The sequence below is a fragment of the Bufo bufo genome, chromosome 11 (assembly GCF_905171765.1).
Source record: "Bufo bufo chromosome 11, aBufBuf1.1, whole genome shotgun sequence".
Lineage (NCBI taxonomy): Eukaryota > Metazoa > Chordata > Amphibia > Anura > Bufonidae > Bufo > Bufo bufo.
The window spans coordinates 64,836,720-64,858,854 of record NC_053399.1 but is presented as its reverse complement, the minus strand read 5'-3'; the positions used below and the strand labels follow the sequence as shown (position 1 = coordinate 64,858,854).

Below are 22,135 nucleotides of genomic sequence, written 5' to 3'. Positions count from 1 at the left end.
TCCTGTACACTAGATGAGTCAGGGACAGGACTCATCTCAGGTTAATTTGCATATGTATCAAATAGTTGTTTTTTTTTACACAATAAAAGCACTGATAGCTATGGGGACTGGATATTGCGGATGTGCTAGCGACCATCTAGTAACCCATGTCCTCAGCTCTATACACAAAATCCCGGTAACAGGTTCCCTTTAACAGTTCTGAAAAAAAGAAATGCTTAATGTACAAGAGAAAAACTTTACAAACTTACCATACGTATGGATTCTGGAGCAATGTGAGACTTTCATTTTAAAGTAAACTTTACATTTCTAAAAAAAAAAAAAAAAAACAACTAGACTGTAGCCAGATCATTTTGTGACCTGGAATCGCAGTCACAATTGCCTAGTTAAGGAACACCTGCAGAGCGGCTCCTTCATGTCGAATAAAACAGTGCTTCAATGGATGGATGTTTATTCCTCAAATATGCAAACATTTATATATGTACATACAATTATTACTTTGTTTCATTTACAAGATAAGCTCCATTCCAAGCACCGCCAACAACGAATCCACAACCCACCCCACTGCCAGGCTCCCACACGCACCCACACATGCCCACGTCTGCACACCACGGATGCGGACACCAAAATAAATCTCAGCCTTTAGCCGGGCTGTGAAAGCACTAATGCTTCATAAATGATTTATTTCTGTAAATTTAATTAGGTTTTCTATAGAAAAGAACCATTTTGTTTATTCTGTTTAATCTTCTCTTCTGATAAGTATCTTCATGACACCTGAAGACATGTATAGTATTTATATAGGAGTTCCATGCAGCAGCGAAATTCACAAACCAGGCCTGCCACAGATCCATCTCTTGCTAAACGTTCCAAAGGGTTTAAAAAATACAAACAAAAAAATGAGAACTAAAAGTAGTCAAATGCTTCTGTGTCATTAAGATTTTACTACAGGTGAAGTTAGCCTTTTTCCTGTATGACTGTTTCCAGTAAGGACCTGGAGATATTAAATAAACAGTACCAAGCGGTACTCAGTTATATGATGCCCAGGGGATCGGCTTGCAGTGTGGGCTGTAGTAGCTGTGGCTGAAGAGGAGGAGGTAACTGCAGAGGGACCAAAGGTGGTGCGAGCTGACCAGGACTGGAGTGCTGTGCTGAAGGAGAACTGGTGACGCTTGGAGAGTCAACAATTTCACCATCGTAGAAGAAAAACTGGCACTGCTGAATGAAGTTTTCTATAACCGATTGGTGGTTCTTAGTGGTAGAGAAAAATTCCTTGTTCTCAAAATCTGGGCGCATAAGTGTTGGCCAGAAGCAAATGGAAAGGTTATCTGCAGTCATCAGGTTTGTCTTGCTGTGTTGACTAACCCTAAAAATAAAAGAAAAAGACAGCCATAATATTCATCACTAAATGAACAATTTTTATTTATTTATTTTTAAAAAAAACCTTTTTAAAAATGGTTACTAACTTTTCACACAAATTTGCAAAAATCTATAGAACAAGTGGCCAAAAGAAACTTTGTAATATATTTTAGTTCTACTGTTATTAGCCGTTTCATCCCTCTGAAATTTCTCCAAGACTCACAGAAGTATCAGATTACACACGTTGATACATGTCTATGGACGGGAGGGGGGAGAACTGGAAGGCCACAAAGAATGCACAAACTACGGTAAATCGTTTGTCTCAGTCCAAGTGCTTTATTGTATAAGGTCCAAAATTCCAGCAGCACTACAATTTACTCCATGGAAAATAGGAGGCTAAAAACAGGAAAACTCCTATGCGTTTTGAGCGTATAAAGCACTTAGTCAAGGCATAAAATAAACCACAAGACCCTCCTCCTTATACTGGGTACATCAATCTTAGCCGAGGAGGAAGGGGCATTGCATAACACCAACAGTGCACAGAAAGACCAAATGTGTGGTGCTACAATTAACCCATTAGTAATCACCTATAAGTCTTTTTACGGTCACTAACGGGCCTTATGGTAGCCACCCTTTCATTGCTCAGCTACATTTATTTCAAGCTGGCAGTCCAGAGGGTTTGTCTTTTCTTTGTTAAGGAACTTGTCCTTTCTACTGTGGCTCTCCCCTTGTACTTTTCACAGGTTCTAACAAATATGGCTGCTGGCAGCTGAAGGATGGAACTGAGCATGTGCGTCCGCCTCAGACTTTTATTGAGTTGGACGGAGAGATAAAGAAACCGCGTGTAGCCCTAAATGGAAGCGGTGCGAACAAATTACAGCTTTTAATTTGCAAGCATAAAACTGTTTAACAGAGAATTCAGCCTTGCTAGCCCTACCACAACAAATCCCAGAGAAGCTCTCATTATGCCAGGCTGATTTTATTATAAAGTTATACTGTGATCGTCTATTTAGGTCAGCTTCACCCAGAACGATGCCAGGCTCGGTCTCAAAAAGTGAGTGGGAGGAGGTGGCACACAGATGCATGCTTCAACTAGCTGGCATACAATAAGGGGGGCAGTCCCTGTGCGATTTACAGGGGAAACCATTGCATCATTTTATAAAGAAGGGCTTGGTCATTTCCAGGAGTGATCACGACATGTCCTGCGTAAACTTTCTACATTGCGTAATCGTATTGACGGGACTATGCGTGGCAAGCCTTACTAGTCATGAATGCCAGCTACCATTCAGACCGAATGGGTGTGCCATAGAAACCATATTTCAGTCTGCTTGCAAACATGTTTGAACTCCGTGGTGAATTCTGCATCATTGTGGCATTTGACATTTCTGAAGAAGCCGTCTAATACTGTACGGAATACGAACGCTGCAGATGAAATATCAAACACTCTCCAAGGTCTGGGGATTGCACGGTTACAAATTATTATTCCTTATATACATTCCCTACTTTCTGCAAATACAAACACTCACCTGTTCAAATGAGATATGATGTATTTCAAGACTTCATAGTTGGCAGCAGGAAAATTCCATAAAATAGTCTTCAAATCATGCAGCCTCTCCATTCTGTCCTGGATTTCTGCAGGGGAAGAAGACAGCTTCCTTAGGGTCCATTCACATGTCTGTAGTGTATTGCTGACCCGCAATACACCCGGCCGACACCCCCATAGTACTGCCAATTGCGGACAAGAATAAGACATGTTCTATTTTTTTCGGTAGCCGCGGACTGGAAGATCGGGGCCGTGCTCCGGAAATGCGGATGCAGAGAGCACATAGTGTCCCCATAGAGAATGAAAGGGTCTGCACCCATTCCGCACAATTCGGGAAACGGATGCGGACCACACTTGCGGACGTGTGAATGGAGCCTTAGACTGAGTGTCTCCTGTGTAGCTGAGTCTTATTATATTATACATACATTATATACATCTACCTCTGTGGAAAGTTACTAAACCATGTAAGGCCCCATTCACATAACTGTATTTTTAGTCTGCATCCAATCCACATTTTTTGCAGTTAGGATACAGATACATTCATTTCAATAGGTCCGCAAAAAATGCGGACCGCACATCCATGTACTGTCCACATCCATATTTCCGTTCCAAAGCCCCACAAAAAAGATAGAACATGTGCCATTCTTGTCTGTTTTGCAGGCATGAATAGGCAGTTACAATGGGTCTGCAAAAAAATAAAAAAATAAAGACACGGATGCAACACAGATGTCATCCGTATTTTTTGCGGATCCACATTTTGCATACTGCAAAATACAAAGCACCCGTATTCAGTAATTCCTTATACAGTAGATCTTAGAAATGTATTTATTGTTGCTTATAGCGGTGACATATTCCACAGCGCTGCACAGTGATTATCCCATCAACATTTTTTATGAAATTAACAGCCTATATGTGAAGTGGATAGTTTGCTGAATATATAAGTTTTTTGTAGTCCATGTATTCTACTTTTTCTTGGCTCTTTCTCTTTTGTTTGGACTTTTAGCACAGCAAACAGTTAGATTTTTTCACTCACTGCGGCCAAAGAGAGGGAGGGGGAGAGGGTGACTCAAAGTACTACACATTACACTGGTAAGTGGAAATGCTCTTCTGTATTATCTACACCTATCAAAGCAATAAAACGGTTATACTGTTGTCCTGGTTATACAATCTACTATTATACTAGCAGATAACATCTTCCCCTCACAGCAACAGTAAAAGAAAATGGGTTCGCCATCTATACGAGTTTTCCCTCTGTGCTGACTGCTACAATAGGAAAATATTTTGTTTATAAATTTTCAATGGCATAGGATTGCCAAAACGAAAAATAAAAAATACCCCTTTCAGAAGGAAGTGTTCCTTTAAACAGGAAGGCTTGTATAAAACTATAGATTGGGATCTGCATGTCTTGTCGTTAAGGGGCTTGGAACGCAGGGAAGTGTGGAAAGTGTATGGGTGGATTGCCAAGTGGCACACTTTTACAGTTTAGCATGTGAAGGGTGAAATCTGCACCCATGCCGATCAGCTGTTGGAGAAGGCTTCCTGGCTGTTCCACTGCGGGTCGTCTCCTCTGTAGCAGTGGTGTAGTCTAATTACAAGTACTTGCCATTATACTGGACTTCCGATACAACGTGCAGTGTGGAGGGCTGCCTCCTCTTCAAAAAGCTGATCACCCCGCGGCTCAGATATTGTGACCAATCCTGATAGGTTATCAATATATATGGCAGGACAACCCCTTTAAGGTTAACATTTTATTTTGGACAGACTTCCTGAAAGCCATCTACATTTTTGTATACGCTACATTCTATGTTTTGGTTTAGCACACTAGGTCAGGTCCTAGTAAATTTTCTCCCCAAACATTACAAAATGTTACATAACCTTATAACCGTGCTAAAGCACTGTCATCATCAGGGTACCTGCTAGCAAGGTGTAAGGTAGACGAGAAAGAATCATACTTACTAGAAGCCTGCAGAAGTTCTGGGTGATGGATATATGGTATTAGAGGGGCTGGCAGATCAGCAAAAAAAGCTTTGAGAGCACCAGCCACTGCATTTACATTTACCTCCATAGAAGCCAAGTTCAAACTGTTATCTGTAATCAGAGAAAACCTTTTAGTACAGCGAGAAGCATTTAACGGATGGCATAGCCTTGATCATCCCATAACAAACTATTTGCTTTTCTAATCTTATACTCCCATCCAAAAGCTATAGAAACCTTTGGAGCCATTTTGTATTATTGGTTTACTTACATTTTGGGCTAAAACATTTGTAATAGTTTTTATGGAAAATTAAGCATCCTTTGGCTTCTGCCCTTTGCCCTACATACAGATGTAGCGTACACCTCAATCATCGTTCCTGGACATTGCTGTCCAGGAGCAGCAAAGTGTTGTATGGGGATGAGCGATAGAAGCAGCTATCATACTGTGGAGGTGATCACTGTATATAAATGCAGCTCTTCACCTCCACTTAATGAGCAGCTGACTGTCTGGAAGGATTAAGCATCCTTTTGCTTCTGCTCTTTGCCCTACATACAGATGTAGCAGGGTTAACACTCAAACTCTTATCTCAAATTTCTTAACTCATTGTGTTATCTTGAAATAAAAGCCATTGAAAAGCAATTGAAGGTGTTTGCTTAACACATTTAGTTTAGATAACACATCTCATACAGCATGAGTGTTAACTCTACTACATCTGTAGAAGTGTCATGAAACCATTCAGTAGCAAATCTGTCAGACTCACATGTCTGTCTCCAGTCCGTCTTTCACCTCTGATAAACAATCTACTAAGCCGATTTACTGACCAAAGCAAAGTTCAACTGCGATTAGGTAATCGATCATTTGTTCAGATGTCAGAGATGGATTTGAGAATGAGCCATCAGACAGATCTGCTACTGAACGGTTTTAGGACGCTGCAAAAGTGCAAAGCACAGAAGCCGCAGGAGGGAAATTAAGCAACTTTTTTTTAAATAAAAAACATCAGACACCAACATATAATACTAGTTGGATCTACAGCGGACTCTGGATAAAAATTTGGCGTAATCCTGAATGATCCAGATCAGAGACCACACCCTGGAAATGACAAAGCCGAGTGATCCATTTTTGGCGTTTCAAACCAGATCAGGAAGTGAAGTAGGGGAAGCTGGACCAGCATTTGAACTTCAGTGGCTGTAATTGGAAAGGGTGACTAACAGCTGTATTAGGCTACATGCACACGACCGTATGTCTTTTGCGGTCTGCAAATTGTGGATCTGCAAAAAAAAAAAAAAAAACAGATGCCGTTCCGTATGGCATCCATTTTTTTTGCGGATCCATTGTAATAATGCCTATCCTTGTCCGCAAACTAGAAAAAAATAGGACATGCACAATTTTTTTTGCGGAGCAACGGAACAGACATACTGATGCAGACAGCACACGGTGTGCTGTCCGCTTTTTTTGCGGACCCATTGAAATGAATGGGTCCGCAAAAGAAACGGAACGGACACGCAAACAAAATACGGTCGTGTGCATGAGACCTTATACTGCTATACTCCTAACAGCTCACAGGACATCCTGCGGCCATATGTTACCTCATGGCTTTCAATTGTCATTTTTCAGCAGGATAAGGCCTCATGCACATGACCGTTGTTTGACTCCGCGTCCGTTCCGCCGATTTTAGCGTTTCAGATGCGGACCCATTCATTTCTATGGAGCCGTTGAAAATGAGGATAGTGCACAGTTTGCTATCCGCGTCCATGATCCGTGGTTCCAGTCCGTCCAAAAAATATAACCTGTCCTATTCTTGTCCGCGGAAAACGGTTTGCGGACCCATTCAAGTCAATGGGACTGCTAAAAAACGCAGAGGCACACGAGATTGTCATCCGCGTCTGCACGTCCATTTTATTCCTATCATTTTCATGGCAAACCTGTCTTAGACATTTTTGTTAACCTTCCTTTATGTCTGGTGGTCCTCCAAAAATAAAGGAAGACACACGGAAACTGATCACGGAACAACGGAACCCCATTTTGTGGAACGGAACACAACAACGGTCGTGTGCATGAGGCCTAATGCTCACCCACACACAGCAAGGGTTTCCGGAAATATCTCAGGCAGATTGCTTGACCTGCCCAGTAGTCACCAGATTTATCACTATTCGAGCATTTATGGAACCAGCTGGAATGCTAGCTTTGGCAATTTGCAAGTGTAAAGGATCTACAGTCGTGGCCAAAAGTTTTGAGAATTACATAAATATTGGAAAAGTTGCTGCTTAAGTTTTTATAATAGCAATTTGCATATACTCCAGAATGTTATGAAGAGTGATCAGATGAATTGCATAGTCCTTCTTTGCCATGAAAATTAACTTAATCCCAAAAAAAACCTTTCCACTGCATTTCATTGCTGTCATTAAAGGACCTGCTGAGATCATTTCAGTAATCGTCTTGTTAACTCAGGTGAGAATGTTGACGAGCACAAGGCTGGAGATCATTATGTCAGGCTGATTGGGTTAAAATGGCAGACTTGACATGTTAAAAGGAGGGTGAGGCTTGAAATCATTGTTCTTCCATTGTTAACCATGGTGACCTGCAAAGAAACGCGTGCAGCCATCATTGCGTTGCATAAAAATGGCTTCACAGGCAAGGATATTGTGGCTACTAAGATTGCACCTCAATCAACAATTTATAGGATCATCAAGAACTTCAAGGAAAGAGGTTCAATTCTTGTTAAGAAGGCTTCAGGGCGAAGGCTTCAGATTGATCTTCTGCAGAAAGTATGGTGAATGGACTGCTGAGGACTGGGGCAAAGTCATTCTCTGATGAAGCCTCTTTCCGATTGTTTGGGGCATCTGGAAAAAGGCTTGTCCGGAGAAGAAAAGGTGAGCGCTACCATCAGTCCTGTGTCATGCCAACAGTAAAGCATCCTGAGACCATTCATGTGTGGGGTTCCTTCTCATCCAAGGGAGTGGGCTCACTCACAATTTTGCCCAAAAACACAGCCATGAATAAAGAATGGTACCAAAACACCCTCCAACAGCAACTTCTTCCAACAATAGTTTGGTGAAGAACAATGCATTTTCCAGCACGATGGAGCACCGTGCCATAAGGCAAAAGTGATAACTAAGTGGCTCGGGGACCAAAACGTTGACATTTTGGGTCCATGGCCTGGAAACTCCCCAGATCTTAATCCCATTGAGAACTTGTGGTCAATCCTCAAGAGGCAGGAGGACAAACAAAAACCAACTAATTCTGACAAACTCCAAGAAGTGATTATGAAAGAATGGGTTGCTATCAGTCAGGAATGGGCCCAGAAGTTGATTGAGAGCATGCCCAGTCGAATTGCAGAGGTCCTGAAAAAGAAGGGCCAACACTGCAAATACTGACTCTCTGCATAAATGTCATGTAATTGTCGATAAAAGCCTTTGAGACGTATGAAGTGTGTGTAATTATATTTCACTACATCATAGAAACAACTGAAACAAAGATCTAAAAGCAGTTTAGCAGCAAACTTTGTGAAAACTAATATTTTTGTCATTCTCAAAACTTTTGGCCACGACTGTACATGTCCAGTTACAATATCTGTGGAGAAATGTGCGGCAGTAGGGTTGAGCCAAATCGGGTTCGGATTTCTGTATCCATCCTAATTATTTTAACTCCTTAACCCCTTAAGGACTCAGCCCTATTTCACCTTAAGGACTTGGCCATTTTTTGAAAATCTGACCAGTGTCACTTTAAGTGCTGATAACTTTAAAACGCTTTGACTTATTCAGGCCATTCTGAGATTGTTTTTCGTCACATATTGTACTTCATGACACTGGTAAAATGAAGTAAAAAAAATTCTTTTTTATTTATAAAATACCAAATGTACCAATTTTTTTTTTTAAAAATTCAAATTTCCAAGTTTTAATTTCTCTTCTATAATACATAGTAATACCTCCAAAAATAGTTATTACTTTACATTCCCCATATGTCTACTTCATGTTTGGATCATTTTAGGAATTATATTTTATTTTTTGGGGATGTTACAAGGCTTAAAAGAAATTTTCAAAAACCCAATTTTGAGGGACCAGTTCAGGTTTGAAGTCACTTTGCGAGACTTACATAATAGAAACTACCCAAAAATGACCCCATTCTATAAACTACACCCCTCAAGGTATTCAAAACTGATTTTACAAACTTTGGTTCCACAAGAATTAATGGAAAAGAGATACAATTTCAAAATTTCCCTTTTTTGGCACATTTTAGATTTTAATAATTTTTTTCCAGTTACAAAGCAAGGGTTAACAGCCAAACCAAACTCAATATTTATGGCCCTGATTCTGTAGTTTACAGAAACACCCCATATGTGGTCATAAACTGCTGTACGGGCACACGGCAGGGCACAGAAGGAAAGGAATGCCATACGGTTTTTGGAAGGCAGATATTGCTGGACTGTTTTTTTTGACACCATGTCCCATTTGAAGCTCCTCTGATGCACCCCTACAGTAGAAACTCAATAAAAGTGACCCCATCTAAGAAACTACACCCCTCAAGGTATTGAAAACTGATTTTACAAACGTCGTTAACCCTTTAGGTGTTCCACAAGAGTTATTGGAAAATGGAGATGAAATTTCAGAATTTCAATTTTTTGGCAAATTTTCCATTTTAAACAATTTTTCCCAGTAACAAAGCAAGGGTTAACAGCCAAACCAAACTCAATATTTATGGCCCTGATTCTGTAGTTTACAGAAACACCCCATATGTGGTCGAAAACAGCTGTATGGGCACACGGCAGGGCGCAGAAGGAAAGGAATGCCATACGGTTTTTGGAAGGCAGATTTTGCTGGACTGTTTTTTTTACACCATGTCCCATTTGAAGCCCCCCTGATGCACCTCTAGAGTAGAAACTCCAAAAAAGTGGCCCCATTTTAGAAACTACGGGATAGGGTGGCAGTATCGTTGGTACTAGTTTAGGGTACATATGATTTTTGGTTGCTCTATATTACACTTTTTGTGAGGCAAGATAAGAAATAGCTGTTTTGGCACCGTTTTTATTTTTTGTTATTTACAACAGTCATCTGACAGGTTAGATCATGTGATATTTTTATAGACCAGGTTGTCACGGATGCGGGGATACCCAATATGTATACAATTTATTTTTAATTTATGCAATGATTTCATTTTTTAAACAAAAAAAAAAAAATCATGTTTAAGGCTACTTTCACACTAGCGTTCGGAGCGGATCCGTCTGATGTTTCATCAGACGGATCCGCTCCGATAATGCAGACGTTCGCATCCGTTCAGAACGGATCCGTCTGCATTAAAACGTAGAAAATTTTCTAAGTATGAAAGTAGCCTGAGCGGATCCGTTCAGACTTTACATTGTAACTCAATGGGGAACGGATCCGCTTGAAGATTGAGCCATATGGTGTCATCTTCAAGCGGATCCGTCCCCATTGACTTACATTGTAAGTCTGGACGGATCCGCTCGCCTCCGCACGGCCAGGCGGACACCCGAACGCTGCAAGCAGCGTTCAGGTGTCCGCTCACTGAGCGGAGCGGAGGCTGAGCGCTGGCAGGCGGATGCATTCTCAGTGGATCCGCCTCCACTGAGAATGCATTGGGGCCAGACGGATGCGTTCGGGGCCGCTCGTGAGCCCCTTCAAACGGAGCGCACGAGCGGACATCCGAACGCTAGTGTGAAAGTAGCCTTAGTGTCTCCATAGTCTGCGAGCCATAGTTTTTTCAGTTTTTGGGCGATTATCTTAGGTAGGGTCTCATGTTTTGCGGGATGAGATGACGGTTTGATTGGCACTATTTTGGGGTGCATATGACTTTTTGATCGCTTGCTATTACACTTTTTGTGATGTAAGGTGACTTTAATTTCTCTGTTATTCCTCCTTATCAATCGTGCCGCTGTGGGGGCGTTTGGAAAGATTTCAATTACTTACCGGTAATTGGATTTTCCTCTAGCCCCCACAGCGGCATGATTGATAGGATTACCCCGCCTCCCCCAGGGACAGGAAACGTGGAGATCTTTAAATAGTCCCCTCCCCTTACCTGCTCCAGTAAATAACCGAGAAACTCTGAAATGGATGCAATCATATTATTTATCTCTATTTAAACAACAGATTATACTCAGAGACAAACAAAATTTCTTCAGAATCAAAATAATGTGGGGGGGGGGGGGGATTTCCCCGTGCCTCTGTGGGGGCTAGAGGAAAAACCAATTACTAGTAAGTAATTGAAATCTTTCCAAACGCCCCCCACAGCGGCACTATTGATAGGAGGAATAACAGAGAAATTCAAGACTAGGGAGGGACAACCGCAGATAACACTCTGCGAGAGAAAGACCAGTCCTTATTTTTTAGCACGTCTAACTGATAATGTCTAAAGAACGTTGAGGGCGAAGACCACATGGCTGCTTGGCAAATCTGTTCCAGAGGTACATCGGCTGACTCAGGCCATGAGGCTGCGACTGATTGCGTTGAATGAGCCTTTAACCCTGCTGGGGGAGAAACCTTTTTCAGATCATAACAAAGTAGGATTAACGTTCTGATCCATCTGCCTATTGTAGTTTTGCTTGCAGCTTTTCCTTTATTTGGCCCTGCAAACTGAACAAAAAGCCTGTCTGTCTTCCTAAACTCTTCTATTGTCTTAAGATAGGTCAACACTGATCTGCGAATGTCCAAATTGTGAAACCGCCTTTGTTCCTGACTGCCTGTTGGGAGATCCAAAGTAAGGCAGGGATACTTCTTGTACACAATGGAATTTTGATACAACCTTCGGTAAAAAGGAGGGAGAGTGTTTTAGCACTATTCTATCATCTCTAATTGTGAAATATGGTGGTCTGCATGAAAAGGTCTGTATCTCCCCTATCCTTCTAGCTGTAGTAATTGCAACGAAAAAGATTGTTTTTAATGTCAGCAATTTTAAAGAAATCTCTGGCAGAGGCTCAAATGGGGACTCAATTAAAGTGGATAACACTAAGGTTAAATCCCAGGGAGGGACAGTGGTTCTACTCATAGGTTCCTTCCTACTGGCCCCTTTAATAAACCTTTTAATATAATCCAACTCTGCAAGTCTAGAATCTAAATAAGCACTGAGGGCTGAAATCTGGACCTTAATGGTGCTAACGCTTAAACCTTTATCCAAACCGCTCTGTAGAAAATCTAAGATATTAGGGATCATAAAGGGAGCTCCAGTGTTACCTTCTGTAAATTTCAGAAAGGCCCTCCAGATTCTATTATAGATTTTTGACGTGATAGTTTTACGGCTGTGGAGTATAGTAGAGATTAACAGCTTCAGAGAGTCCCTTCTTCCGTAATTCCCGTTCAGATTCCAGGCTGTCAGCCGCAGACCTGATGATTTTGGATGTACCACTGGACCCTGATGTGGTCTGGAATATTCGGTAGAATCCAAAAGTCCCCTGCCGACATCCTCAGAAGTAACGGAAACCAAGACCTCCTTGGCCAATAAGGTGCGATTAGTATTAGCTTGTGGTTCTCCTGTAGTACTCGTTGTAGGATCTTTGGAATCAATGCAAACGGGGGAAAGGCATACATATTTTCTTTTGGCCAAGGCTGGGAGAGCGAAAATTGGGCGATCCTTGTAGGATAGGGAGCAAAATCTTTTTGTTTTTCTGTTTTGACGAGTTGCAAACCAGTGGGTTTGATCGGACACCTGTACAGAGCACCTCCGCAACCATAAGCGTGGCCACGCTATGAAAATTGAAATTTCGAGATAGAGGAAAGATCACCGGAACAACTATACACGGACCAAAAAGGCACCTTCCTCTGTTTTGTACCGGAAGACTAAAAAGGTACGGACGTGAGACACGTAAGTCTCGTCCTAACTCCCGCGAGAACTCGGGGAAGCAGGCTCGAGGTGTACTGAGTGTGACGCGGGCATCATCGGGCACCGCCAGACCCTCGCCCGAACCATTATAAACATCGAGGAAGGTAAGAGGAACTCTGCCTACAAACACAGTGATTACTAATGAATACTTAAGAACTGCCGGCAATACGATAACAACATCTTGAAATAATTTAAGAAAGGTTCAAGAACTTGAAAATTGAGACATATTTCAGATATTGGCTCGCATCCATATATGGATCCATCTGTATGCCATCATTATCCATATCAATAGGATACTCAACATTATACAGTCAGCTGATCACATTGTGAATTGACTATAAATTGAGAAGTATCCATCAATTGTGTGGACTCTGTTCGATCAAGCGTTGCTGTGTATATTGCATTTTTTGCATTTCATTTTATCTTACAGGATTTTATAGTGTTTTATATTTTTATTAAGGTACACACGTGTAAACTATTCAATTGTTTGATTTAATTACATTTTATTGAAAAGTCCAAATGAAGTGTGCTCACCCATTACTTTAACAGTTAATGCACATACCTATTCAGAGGGTGGGTGTCCCTCTTATTTGGGTTAGCAGCACCTGCTCCAATAATTCTCTTGGAGTGAGCCACCATCTTGAAATTTATTGCAAACAAGTCTAGGTCTGGAAAAACCCATCTTTTTGTTATCTGAAAAAAAGATTTGTTTTAGACTACACTCCCCTTCTTTCAGAGTATCTCAGCTCAAGAAATCTGCGATTTTGTTCTCTTTTCCACTTATGTGTACTGCTGAGCTAGAATGTATATTTCTCTTTGCCCATCTGAATATCTTTTCTGATACTCTTGACAGGGATGGGCTTTTTGTACCTCCCTGCTTGTTCAAGTAGGTAACTGTCGTGACGTTGTCTGATAGATTTCTCTTCTGCCACTAATCTAGGGATTTTTTTTACATACTGGGGAAATTTTACCTTTTTCTCTAGGGAGGATTTGTGTTTGTCCCAATTTCTTAACATGAACGCTTGAAGGGTTCGAGAATGAGCCTGTGCCCATTTTACAGCTGGAATCAAGGAAGACATTAGACCTAATATCTTCATAAATTATTCGAATGGATACTTTCTTCCTGCTGCGGAACAGAGAAATCTCCTGGATGATTTTTAACCGCTTCTCTACTGGCAGGAAGGTCTTCATAAGCTCTGAATCCAATAACATTCCCAAAAATATCTTCTTTTTCCAGGGATGAAGATCCGATTTTTCTGGATTTATCATCCAACCTAACTTTTCTAGATCCTGCCGCACAACAACCAGTTGTTCTTCTAGGATCTGCTCCAACTCGGCAGCAATAAGAAAATCGTCCAAGTAGGGGACGATTAAAATGCCTTTTTGATGTAAATCTGCTACCGCTTCGGCCATTACTTTTGAAAAGACCCTTGGTGAGGAAGTTAGGCCAAACGGGAGAACCTGAAACTGAAGTATTCCTTCTTCCCCCTGAATTGCGAATCTTAGATACTTCTGGTGGGCACTGCAGACTGGAATGTGATAGTACGCGTCGGTTAAATCCAGTCTCTGCTTAATAGATTTATGGTGGATTTTATTGTTTCCATTTTGAAACGTTTGTAATGGAGAAAACTATTTAGGCCCTTTAGGTTTATTATTGCTCTGAATGAGCCGTTTGGTTTTCGTACTAGAAATACTGGGGAATAAAATCCTGTTGTCTCTTCCGCTGGGGGAACTGGACAATGGCCTCTTTTTGTAGTAGAATTCTTATTTGGTCTCTGAGCAAAGACTGAATTGTTTTTGGTTCTCTGGTGACCCGGAAGACATCCAGAGGTAAGGAGGAGAACTCCAGTTTTAGGCCTGTTGATATGACGTCCAAAACCCAAGGAGACTTGGAAATGCTTTTCCAAGCCGACAAGAATCTATTTAGTCTTCCTCCCACGCTGCTTCTGGCGTCATTGAACTGAAGACTTTCGGGAAGAATTTGTTGGGTTGAAGAGAATACCTTTTCCTCTTCCTCTACCCGTTTGCCATCTGGAAGAAAACCCTCTTTTCTTCTCATCTTGCCTGCCCCTTGTGGCTCCGGTGAAATTTCGTTTCGGATGAAAATTACGGGGGTCTGATGGAAAACCTTTTTTCTTGTTAGTGGCTTTCTCAAGAATGTCATCAAGTACAGATCCAAAGATCCTATCACCTTCACAGGGTATACTGCACAGCTTGTTTTTTGATGCTGCGTCCCCTGACCATGATCTTAACCAAATGGCTCTTCTAGTGGCATTAGAAAGGGCTGCTGATTTTGCTGCTAGTCTAATATAGTGTCCACTGAGGCATCTGCCAAAAAATTTGCCGCCTGTTTAATCATGGGCAAGGAAGAGGTGATGTCCTACCTTGGAGTAACTGCCATAAGATGTTCCTCTAGCTGATTAATCCAGATAGCCAAAGATCTGGCCGTGTAAGTGGATGCCACACTAGGTCTTAAAATGGACATTGATGCTTCCCGGGATCTCTTTAGGAACGATTCACTTTTTTTGTCCATAGGGTCTTTTCGGAGACCCAAGTCCTCAAAAGATAGTGCTGATTTTTTCGTCAATTTCGCTACAGGGGCGTCTACCTTTGGGCATTTATCCCAAAGGGTAGTATCTTCAGAAAAGGGATATTTCTGAGACAAAATTGTGGACCTCCACAAAGCTGGAAAAGGCTACGGGGCAATTGCCAAGCAGCTTGGTGAAAATAGATCAACTGTTGGAGCAATTGTTAGAAAATGGAAGAGGCTAAAGACGACTGTCAGTCTCCATCGGACTGGTGCTCCATGCAAGATCTCACCTTGGAGGGTATCACTGATAAGAAAGGTGAGGAATCAACCCAGAACTACAAGGGAGGAGCTGGTCAATGACATGGAGAGCTGGGACCATAGTTTCAAAGGTCACGGTCGGTAGAACACTACGCCTTCATGGTTTCAAATCATGCATTGCACGGAAGGTTCCCCTGCTCAAATCATCACATGTCCAGGCCTGTCTGAAGTATGCCAATGACCATCTGGATGATCCAGAGGAGGCATGGGAGAAAGTCATGTGGTCAGATGAGACCAAAGTAGAACTTTTTGGTCTAAACTTCACTCGTCGTGTTTAGAGGAAAAAGAAGGATGGAGTTGCATCCCAACAGCACCATCCCTACTGTGAACCATGGCGGTGTTAACATCATGCTTTGGGGGTGCTTTTCTGTGAAGGGGACAGGATGACTGCACTGTATTAAGGAGAGGATGAATGGGGCCATTTATTGTGAGATTTTGAGCGACAACCTCCTTCCCTCAGTCAGAGCATTGAAGATGGGTCGTGGCTGGGTCTTCTAACATGACAACGACCCGAAGCACACAGCCAGGATAACCAAGGAGTGGCTCCGTAAGAAGCATATCAAGGTTCTGGAGTGGCCTAGCCAGTCTCCAGACCTAAATCCAATAGAACATCTTTGGAGGGAGCTGAAACTCCGTGTTGCTCAGAGACAGCCCTGAAACCTGACAGATCTTGAGGAGATCTGTGTGGAGAAGTGGGCCAAAATCCCTGTTGCAGTGTGTGCAAACCTGGTCAAGAACTACAGGAAACGTTTGACCTCTGTAATTGCAAACAAAGGCTTCTGTACCAGATATCAACACAGATTTTCTCAGGTGTTCAAATACTTATGTTCAGCAGTACAGGACAAATAAATTATTTAAAAATCATACAATGTGCATTCCTGAGTTTTTTTAAAATGCTGTCTGAGTGGGAATGCACCTACAATGTGAATTTCAAACCCCTCCATGATTTCTAAGTGGGAGAACTTTCAAAATCACAAGGTGTTCAAATACTTCTGTTCCTCACTGAATACAGGCTCTGGCTTATTACTGCTAAGGAACACCTTCCCCATTCTCAGTCAGGGGAAGGCTTTCCTGCACAGGAAGAGCATGCTTCCAGGTTTTTTACCTCTTATATATATGTTCACATTTGACCACAGCATCTGAGGGGTTAAATGTCTGCAATCAGTATTTTTGTCGATCGCAGACACTGGCCCCTGGTGTCTACTGTGTTAAACAGCAGGTACCTAGCAGCTATGGTGCTGCCTCCAGTCTGGAGAGGACGCCATCTCTAAAGACCCAATGTTAAATGGGTATTGCCCTCGGGACATTAAAGACAAACCCAAAGGTTATGCCATAAAGGCCGATAGGTGGAATTACCACCTCTGGGACCCACTCACATCTCATGAATGGGATCCCGTCGCACACTGTAGTGAATGGAGAGCAGGCCGTGCACTTGCCTATTTTTGGAAGTTCTATAGCAGTGAATGGAGACAGCCATGCATGTGTGTCTCTATTCACTACAGTGCTCAATGGAGTCTCATTCTTAAAACCAGAGTGGGTACCAGAGTTACAAGCAGTTAGTAGCAGGTGCTGGCGCGGAGCAGTTAACCCCTCAGGTGCCGCACCTGCCTCCTGTATTAAATGTTGATTATCTTTAGTGGTGCAGTGCGTCCGCCCCTCAACCCCGCAGTATTAAAATAGTTGGTGGCGCAGTGCGCCCCCTCCACCCAGTATTAGAATCATTGGTGGCAGTGGCCACAGGGTCCCCTCCGCTCCTCCTCATTGGTGGTGCAGTGGCAGCTTCTGATCAGAGCCCCAGCAGTGTAATCCAGGGGCTCCGATCAGTTACCATGGCAGCCAGGACGCTACTAAAGCCCTGGCTGCCATGGTAAGCTCCCTGCTGCTGTGTGTGCTATGCACAGGGCAGCAGGGAGAGTGTGAAGTCCTATTCACCCTAATAGAGCTCTATTAGGGTGAATAGGACAAGGGATTGAAAGATTCCAGGTTCTAGCCCCTAAGGGGGGAAATAGTTAAAGAGGACCTTTCACCGATTCTTACCCTATGAACTAAGTATACAGACATGTGGAGCGGCGCCCGGGGATAATACCGTAGGACATAGCAGGAGAACGGAGCGGCGCCCGGGGATAATAGTAAGTGCAGTGAGATCCCCGGGCGCCGCTCTACATATCTGTATAGTTAGTTCATAGGGTAAGAATCGGTGAAAGGTCCTCTTTAAGTAAAAATAAATATAAAAAAACCCAACAAAATATTAAGTATAAATCACCCCCTTTCCCAATTTTACATATAAAATATATAAACAATAAACATTACTTATCACCACGTCCAAAAAGTCCAAACTATTAAAATGATATAATATATATATATAAATAAATTATACATATACACACATACATATACATATATACACACACACACACACACACCTTTGCGGTGAACGCTGTTTCTTGTGGTATCAAATGGTATCGAGAATCACAATACTTTTTTATGGTATCGAAACCGAATCAAAATTTTGGTATCAAAACAACCCTACTGTACTATACTAGCCAGGAAAGTGTACAATTATTTTCTAATTCATAACAATGGAAACTACTCACCCAGGTCAAACTGCTTTTGAATATTATCTTGGTCCGTTTTGTACCCACTCACACGATATAAACCTTCAGTGCCAAGTCCTAAAATTAAATGGAAAGCAAAAAATTATAAATGCGAGTTCTGCTGCTGCCTGATGAGGTGTTAAATCGAATCGGTCACCAAAATTTTGACTTTTGCCTGCACTACTACAGGAGTATCACTCCAGATAAGGAGTCCAGGTGGCCATTTTTTATTTGCCTACTGCCCCTTGTTCAGCACTCAAAGCTGTACTGAAATACACAGTCCGGACTGCTGTATGAGAAAATACAGTGGTCCCTCAAATTACAATATTAATTGGTTCCAGGAAGACCATTGTATGTTGAAACCATTGTAAGTTGAGTAATCTGTTCCAAAGCCCTAAAATGTCATCCAAGATAAGAGAAAATGAATATTTTTGAAAAATAAGCAGATAACCAAGACAGATAAAACACGTCCTTACATATACAGATGTAGCAGGGTTAGCACTCAAACTCTTAACTCAAATTTGTTAAATCGTGTTATCTTGAAACAAAAGCCATTGAAAAGCAAGGTGATAATTGAAGGTGTTTGCTTAGTTTAGATAACACATCTCAGAAATCATGAGTATTAACTCTACTACATTGGTAACATCAGGAATACCTGCTAACTAGCAACTAAGGCCTCTTTCACACTTGCGTTGTTGGGATCCGGCATGCACTTCCGTTGCCGGAGGTGCCTGCCGGATCCGGAAAAACGCAAGTGTACTGAAAGCATTTGAAGACGGAACCGTCTTCCAAATGCTTTCAGTGTTACTATGGCACCCAGGACGCTATTAAAGTCCTGGTTGCCATAGTAGTAGTGGGGAGCGGGGGAGCGGTATACTTAAAGTCCGTGCGGCTCCCGGGGCGCTCCAGAATGACGTCAGAGCGCCCCATGCGCATGGATGACGTGATCACATGGATCACGTGATCCATGCGCTTGGGGCGCCCTGACGTCACTCTGGAGCGCCCGGGGAGCCGCACGGACGGTAAGTACACTGCTCCCCCGCTCCCCACTACACTTACCATGGCTGTCAGGACTTTAGCGTCCCGGCAGCCATGGTAACCACTCAGAAAAAGCTAAATGTCGGCTCCGGCAATGCGCCGAAACGACGTTTAGCTTAAGGCCGGATCCGGATCAATGCCTTCCAATGGGCATTAATTCCGGATCCGGCCTTGCGGCAAGTGTTCCGGATTTTTGGCCGGAGCAAAAAGCGCAGCATGCTGCGGTATTTTCTCCGGCCAACAAACGTTCCGTACCGGAACTGAAGACATCCTGAACGGATTACTCTCCATTCAGAATGCATTAGGATAATCCTGATCAGGATTCTTCCGGCATAGAGCCCTGACGACGGAACTCTATGCCGGAAGACAATAACGCAAGTGTGAAAGAGCCCTAAGACAGCTATTTTACCAAAGAAGTGGCCTTGATTGGTTGGATCTGAGGCATTATATGTTGAGTCTAGTTTCAACTTACAATGGGTCAGAAAAGACCATTGTATGTTGAAAATATTGTAACCTGAGGCCATTGTATCTTGGGGGATCACTGTAGAGATCTGGACTCCTTATCTGTAGTAGTACACATGTAGTACTGCAGATAATAGTACAGGATCATGGTGCCAAGTTTCCAGGAGTCTGTCATCTGCATTTCACTTTTTTAACCCTTCCCATAGCTCCCTAGCATGCTTACAGTTAATAAAAACATTACCTCTGGCATCAATCCTGGACTTATAGAACCATCAAAAACGATCTTTATAACTTATGCAAATGAGGGCTCGCAAGTGCCCAGGGGCGGCATTACACTCGTAGGTGCCCTGCTTGCTCAGCCTTTTCATTGCGTCCCCCCGCCCCTTCCTACCCTCCGCCCGCCCATCCTTTCCATCTGACCGCCTTTCTACTAACTTGTTATTCCGCCGAGATCCCGTGCCTGCGTAGTTAGTCCGTCGGCCGGCGCATGCGCACTGCGATGCCCATTCCTAGTACGGCATCACAGTAACTATTGCGCATGTGCCGGCTAACGGCGCAAAGCCGGCGCATGCGCATTAATTACTGTGATGCCATACAAGCGCCGGTCGACGGATGAGTGCGCAGGATCTCGGCGGAATAACAAGTTAGAAGAAAGGCGGTCAGAGGGAAAGGATGGGCGGGCGGAGGGTAGGAAGGGGCGGGGGGACGCAATGAAAAGGCTAAGCAAGCAGGGCACCTACGAGTGTAACGCCGCCACCTGGGCACTTGCGAGCCCTCATTTGCATAAGTTATAAAGATCGTTTTTGATGGTTCTATAAGTCCAGGATTGATGCCAGAGGTAACGTTTTTATTAAATGTAAGCATGCTAGGGAGCTATGGGAAGGGTTAAAAAAGTGAAATGCTGATGACAGACTCCCTTTAAAGGGGTTGTCCAGGATTTTACAGGTTGTGTATTAGCAGCAGCACAATCCTGGTTTACAAAGGCTGATGTACTGTTGGCAAACAAGGTTTTCAGGCGATGCATGAAAGGTGTATTTTCTCGTTTGCTGGGTGATTGGTGACACATATGTACATGTTGATTATCAAGAACAAGAGCTCGTATACCATAACTAGCCCATAAAATGTCAGGAAAAAAAAATCACTGAAAACATTCATATTTTCTTAAAACTAACATTTCTTGCAAGAAAGTAATTTTTACAGGCTGGGGAGACCAAGACTCAGCAATTGCCAGGAGCAAGGAAGCCAATGGCCATAGAAATCTGCTCCTGGTGCCAAGTAGTATTGTGGTCATTTTTCATGGAGATTTATGAAGCTTTGCATTGATTGGCCAATAAAGAGATTAACGGGTTCCTGAATTGGCTACTGAAGGAGTATAATATTTGGTTAGCCCTTGATTAAGCTTAAAACCAACACTGTAAAGGGCTCTGGTAAACTTCTTTGGCTTTTTGGATAGCAGATGCCACATGATGTGTAAATCTGATCTTTAAAAGTATACATTACATGTGGTTACGTCAATGTTTGTGAGAAATACATATAGTCGAAGCAGCAATGACAAAATACAACCCATAGTGGAAAAACACGTGCATCCAATCTGATACAGCTGGGAACTACACATTGTGGGTTATTATATATCATCATACAGTTATTTCCGGTCTCGGACCAGATGTCACAAGCAGCATTTAGCTTTCACTACATGGGATGAGGCTGATCCACTGGGGATCACTTCCAGAGCTTCCTTTTCACTGCAGATGGCTAGCTAAGTGAACACAGATTTCTGCTAGCTCATGGCCAAGCGTCACACAAGACAACAGCTCATACCAAAATGTTGTCCGGTAACCAGGCAATATTACAGGGACACCTTTCTAGCTAATTTATAGATGTGTGACCAGTGGATCAGCACCATCCCAAGCAGTGAAAGTTAAATGCTGCTTGTGACATCTGGTCCGGGACCGGAAAGAACCGTAATATGATAGTTTGTGTGGACACCAAAGTCATCGTTTGCAGGCAGCAGATTATGCCGTCTAAACCCACTCTGCTGCCTAGAAACAAGGATTCTGGTTTACTTCATAGCAACAAGAGTATACTGGGATTACATTTTATTTATTTATTTATTGCACAGGTGAGTAATTAGGGTGAGGCTATCTAATTAGGAGAAGTTAAATTGCCAGCCTTGAGGGCAGTTCAGTCCTTTGAATCCAGAGGAAAGAAAGCTGTCTGGTTTGAGAGCTGCACTTATACAATCAACAAACAACGCAAGTTTGTGAGCGTTCGAGTGTTTGATTTCCAGTGTGTGTTTGTATTAAGTGCGTGACTTTAGATTACGTGATTTGAGATTGAGGGACTTTAGGAGGAGACTACATTAAGTTAGATTCTTATCACTGAATTATTGTATTTTTCTCTTTTCTTGCGTAATCCCCACTTAGTATGTGTTCCATTACTGACAGCGCAGTCCAGTGCACATCTTGTCTAATGTATGCAGTCCTAGAACAGCCGTT

The 22,135-nt window shown here is 42.6% G+C and overlaps 1 protein-coding gene across 1 annotated transcript in view; it reads right to left on the bottom strand.

Moving 5' to 3' along the window:
• Nucleotides 1–437: 437 nt before the first annotated feature.
• The window catches only part of ARHGAP5 (Rho GTPase activating protein 5), a 127,704-nt gene continuing 106,006 nt past the window's right edge, over nucleotides 438–22,135 (bottom strand). Inside the window, exons 4-7 of the mRNA XM_040412796.1 lie at nucleotides 18,141–18,218; nucleotides 4,853–4,984; nucleotides 2,880–2,985; nucleotides 438–1,360 (exon numbers count right to left, since the gene is read on the bottom strand). Of these exons, the coding sequence (XP_040268730.1) occupies nucleotides 1,027–1,360; nucleotides 2,880–2,985; nucleotides 4,853–4,984; nucleotides 18,141–18,218 (650 nt within the window). The 3' untranslated portion in view covers nucleotides 438–1,026. The remainder of the gene's footprint in view (nucleotides 1,361–2,879; nucleotides 2,986–4,852; nucleotides 4,985–18,140; nucleotides 18,219–22,135) is intronic.